This window comes from Herpailurus yagouaroundi, unplaced genomic scaffold (genome assembly GCF_014898765.1).
Source record: "Herpailurus yagouaroundi ecotype Mexico unplaced genomic scaffold, PumYag 77, whole genome shotgun sequence".
Lineage (NCBI taxonomy): Eukaryota > Metazoa > Chordata > Mammalia > Carnivora > Felidae > Herpailurus > Herpailurus yagouaroundi.
The window spans coordinates 33,830,927-33,835,050 of NW_024412388.1; the positions used below are offsets into that span (position 1 = coordinate 33,830,927).

Sequence of the window (4,124 nt, forward strand, 5' to 3'; positions counted from 1 at the left end):
ACAGAATCTGAAGCAGGCTTCAGGCTCTGAGCTGTCAGCACAGAGCCCGACATAGGGCATGAACCCACAAACTGCGAGATCATGACCTGAACCAAAGTTGGATGCTCAACCGACTGAGCCACCCAGGTGCCCCCAATAGCACTTCTTAAAGTACACTTTTAGAAAATTCTAGTTTCTTTGACTAATAAATGTTCCAAGAGGAAAAAGCTCTGTGATCCAACAAGGTTGGTAAATATTGTGTTAAGTAGAATTAGCATAGGTGTTTTCCTGTGTTTAGTTGTTCGTCTATCCATTGGTCTTCTCAGAGTCTAACATCCTATATTGTGCACTGAGAAGCATGAAGAGGAGATCAGTGTCTCTGAGGTTATTTGGACAAGAAATCTTTTCCTCACAATGTTTCACAGGACCAAAGTTCCAGGTAACATTCCTTGGTAAATACTTGTCTAGAAGGGAAACTTGAAGCTCTTTACCATAGCATGCCAGGCCCTATCTGTCATATCTTCTCTCCCCTGCCTGGGTCTGGGTCCCAGCCATCTTGCCCATTCTTCATAATCCCATGTCTCTAGGCTTTCAATACCTTGTGTCCTCTGTCTGGGATCCCCTGCCCCTGCTCTCTGCTCTCTTCTCCATTTATCAAGCTTCTACTCATGCTTCCAGTGAGAAATATGGCCTCATCACTTCCTCAGAGCTTGGAACATCACAGTTAGTACCTTATGGCATCCTTGTCTTATACTTGTCTCTCACCACTAGACTGGGACTTAGATTATCATGTCTGCACCCACAGGGCCCAGCACTGGGCTTGCCAGATAGTAAGCATCAATGAACACTTGATGAATGAATGAATGAATGAATGAATGAATGGTGCCAGCGTCATAGCTAACTTTCTTTTCTCTGACAGGATAAGTATTTCTCAAGTCATCTTAATTTCTTTCCCCTATAAAGATAATATATACTGATTGTAGAAATTTTATAAAGTAGAGAAAGCAAGAAATAAAATAAAAATCACTTACTATCTTACTACCTGGGGATATCTTGTGTTAACATGTTAACATATATCCATTCAGGGTTTTATAAACAAATGTAGGAGTATTTTATAAAAGTTGGATTAAACTTATATACATAACTTTATAACTTGACTTTTTTCTACCTAACATTATATCACACTTTTCAATGTAACTAAATATTGCTTCAAAACATGATATATGGTATTGATTGAATAGCATGTAGTAGAGTTGATATATCATATTTATAGTTGTGTCCAATAGCTCTCTGATGAACATATTTTTATATCCAACTTGGTCTACATTTCTGATTTTGTTCTAAGGACAAAGTCCTAGAAGTGAAATTTCTGGACTCAAGCATATAAATATTGTAAAGGTTCATGATATATATTTTTATTAAATGAATTAATTTATATATAAATTTTTCACAACTGTATTGGTACATAAATGTTTAATGCATAGAGGCATGATTATTAGTATTATACTCTCCATATAACAGATTTATTGAGTACCTACTATGTAGAAGGCACTGCTCTAGAAGGGTAGAACCAAGGATAATCTTTTCAGCAATGAGTGTGCGTGTCCTTCCCAGAATTGAGTATCACCATTTTTCTTATTTTGCTAGTTTGATAGGTGGAAAATGATATCCCACTTATTCAATCCATGTTTATTAATAATGAAAGCAAACTTTTTTCCATATGATTGTAGCTGAACAACATTACTCCTTTTCATATCCTCTCCTTTTTGTACCTGCCACTATTTCCTGCATTTTGCTAGTCCTAATTCAATAACTCTACCACTTACTGGTTTTGTCTTCCCTCTCTGGCTTTTCCTGTGAAGTGTCTATTTCTTCATTCATAAAATACCTGTTGAAGGCCAGTATGTGGGTAGCATGGGACTAGATCCTAGGGATCAACTGAATACTCATGGTCCTGCCTCGTGGAAGTTGCTATCCGGCAGAGAATTCATATGTTGAACCGCATGCCTTTGTTATGAAAGAGAGGTACTGGGTGCTTTGGAACGCTCACTCTGGGAGCTCAATAAAAGACTTCTTTGAGGAGCCGCAGTTTAAGCCAAGATCTGATGGATGAACAGGAGATAATAGCATAACGGGATAGGATGGAGGTAGGGTGGAGTTAAGGGTGAGGAGAGAAAAAAGAGCATATGTGGAGCCCTGAAATGGCAAAGACAGAAGTCCAGTTGACTTGTAAGGAGGGAAAGAGGAACAGAGAGACCTGAAATAAGTCTCAGGGGGAGGTCATTGGGACCAAATGCAGTTAGCCTCCAGGGATCCCAGCTTGTTTCCAATCTGCATGTCCAAAACAAGTACACCACACCCCCAAGTCACTGCAATGACATTTACTTTATTCTTCCTTCCAGGGCCAGGGAACCTCCAATGTCAGTGCCTTTGCCCTTCCCTCCAGCTAACCTAACACCTTGTGTGCAGTTTCTGTAGGGTAATGAAACTTTCTCAAGATTCAGCCACAGGGCATACCCCAAAGCTTATTCCTTTTGTCTTGATAATAGATTTTAATGGCTTAGGATGCCCCTTCTTTTGTTACCTGTTGAGACTTTAAAACAAAAGGAAGCTGAAAGACTGATGTATCTGGAAGGTATGTCACAGTGACTAGTCTGTCAGTTAAATCATGGGCTGTCTGCCACCGGCTGTAGAGAGTTGAGATTTGGGGCCAGGGCTGTGTGTGTCCTGGTGTTGCTGGGTCATGCAAATGAATGTTTAGGGCATTGACTGTGCATCATGAGTCTTGCTTCTCTGTTCCCCAGCTGTCCTTCCCTGGAAGGCCCTGCCCTAGCCTGTCACCTTGAGGAAAGCCCTCTGTATGTCCTTGTTCCGGAGGCTGTAGATGATAGGGTTGAGGAAAGCAGAGATAACATTGTAGAACAGGGCCAACTTCTTGTCCTCTTCCAGGGAAGCCTCAGAGCCAGGCTTCATGTACATGACCATGGCTGGCACACAGAACATAGTGACCACAGTGATGTGGGAGGCACAAGTGGAGAAGGCCTTCAGTCGCCCCTGGGCTGAACGGATCCTCAAGATGGCAATGAAGATGTTGACATAAATGACAAGAATGAGGGAGAGTGGGACCAGGATGACAGTAAAGCCAAGAATGAAGTCTACTCGGTCATTGACTGAGGTGTCTGCGCAAGCCAGCTTTAAGACTGCAGGAACTTCACAGAAGAAGTGGTTGATCTTGTTGGAGCCACAGTATGGCAGACGCATGGCAAAAACAGTGTAGACAAGAGCAGAAATGACACCCCAGAGTCCACAGAAAATAACCATTACTCCACATAACCATGGGCTCATGATGACCTTGTACCTGAGTGGGTGGCAGATGGCCACATACCTGTCTATAGACATGATGGCAAAGAGCCACGACTCCATGATGCCTAGCACCAAGAAAATGTACATTTGGGCCACACAGCTGGCAAAAGAGATGGTCTTCTTCTGGCTGGCTAGATGTGCCAACATCTGAGGCACAGTTGTAGTGGTATAGCCCACATCTAATATGGAAAGGATGCCAATAAAGAAGTACATGGGTGTGTGGAGGTGTGAATCCAGGCAGATGAGGATGGTGATTAAGCCATTTCCCAGAATAATCAGCAGGTAGGTGATCAGAAAGGCTGAGAAGAGCAGAGGAGTGGTGCTGGGGTTGAAGGAGAAGCCCAGAAGGATGAATTCAGCCACAAAGGACTGGTTAGTCTCCTGCATCATGTTCTACTTCTAAATGAAAAAGAAAGGAACCAATTCAGATAGAGAACTAGCTAAGCTATTCACCAAGGTGAGAGTTACTGATGGGGTTGTGGTAGTAGTGGTCAGTGTCCAGTTATGATTAGACACCATGACTGTCTATTTTACCTGCTCTTGGGCCACTGCCACTACTCTCAGGAGATCTATGAAGAAGAAGATGTCCTATTGAAGACATTAATTTATTTTCCACTTTAATTTTACCTTCAGTCTGGCCTGAGCTGGGCCATCTCTCTGACTACCCACTGGCCCCTTCCCAGGCCATGGTATGTTAGAAGGCTCACTGAGTTCTAAGTCCTGGCTCTATAGTTGACTGAGTGAATGGCATTGAGCAAGTCCTTTACCCCACACCCTTGCCC

The 4,124-nt window shown here is 42.6% G+C and overlaps 1 protein-coding gene across 1 annotated transcript; it reads right to left on the reverse strand.

Moving 5' to 3' along the window:
• Positions 1-1,500: 1,500 nt before the first annotated feature.
• Positions 1,501-3,924, reverse strand: LOC121026973 (olfactory receptor 2A12-like). Its single transcript, XM_040469884.1, has one exon. It carries the CDS (start codon positions 3,730-3,732, stop codon positions 2,809-2,811), a length of 924 nt encoding a protein of 307 aa, XP_040325818.1. The 5' UTR covers positions 3,733-3,924; the 3' UTR covers positions 1,501-2,808.
• Between the last annotated feature and the right edge of the window lie 200 nt (positions 3,925-4,124).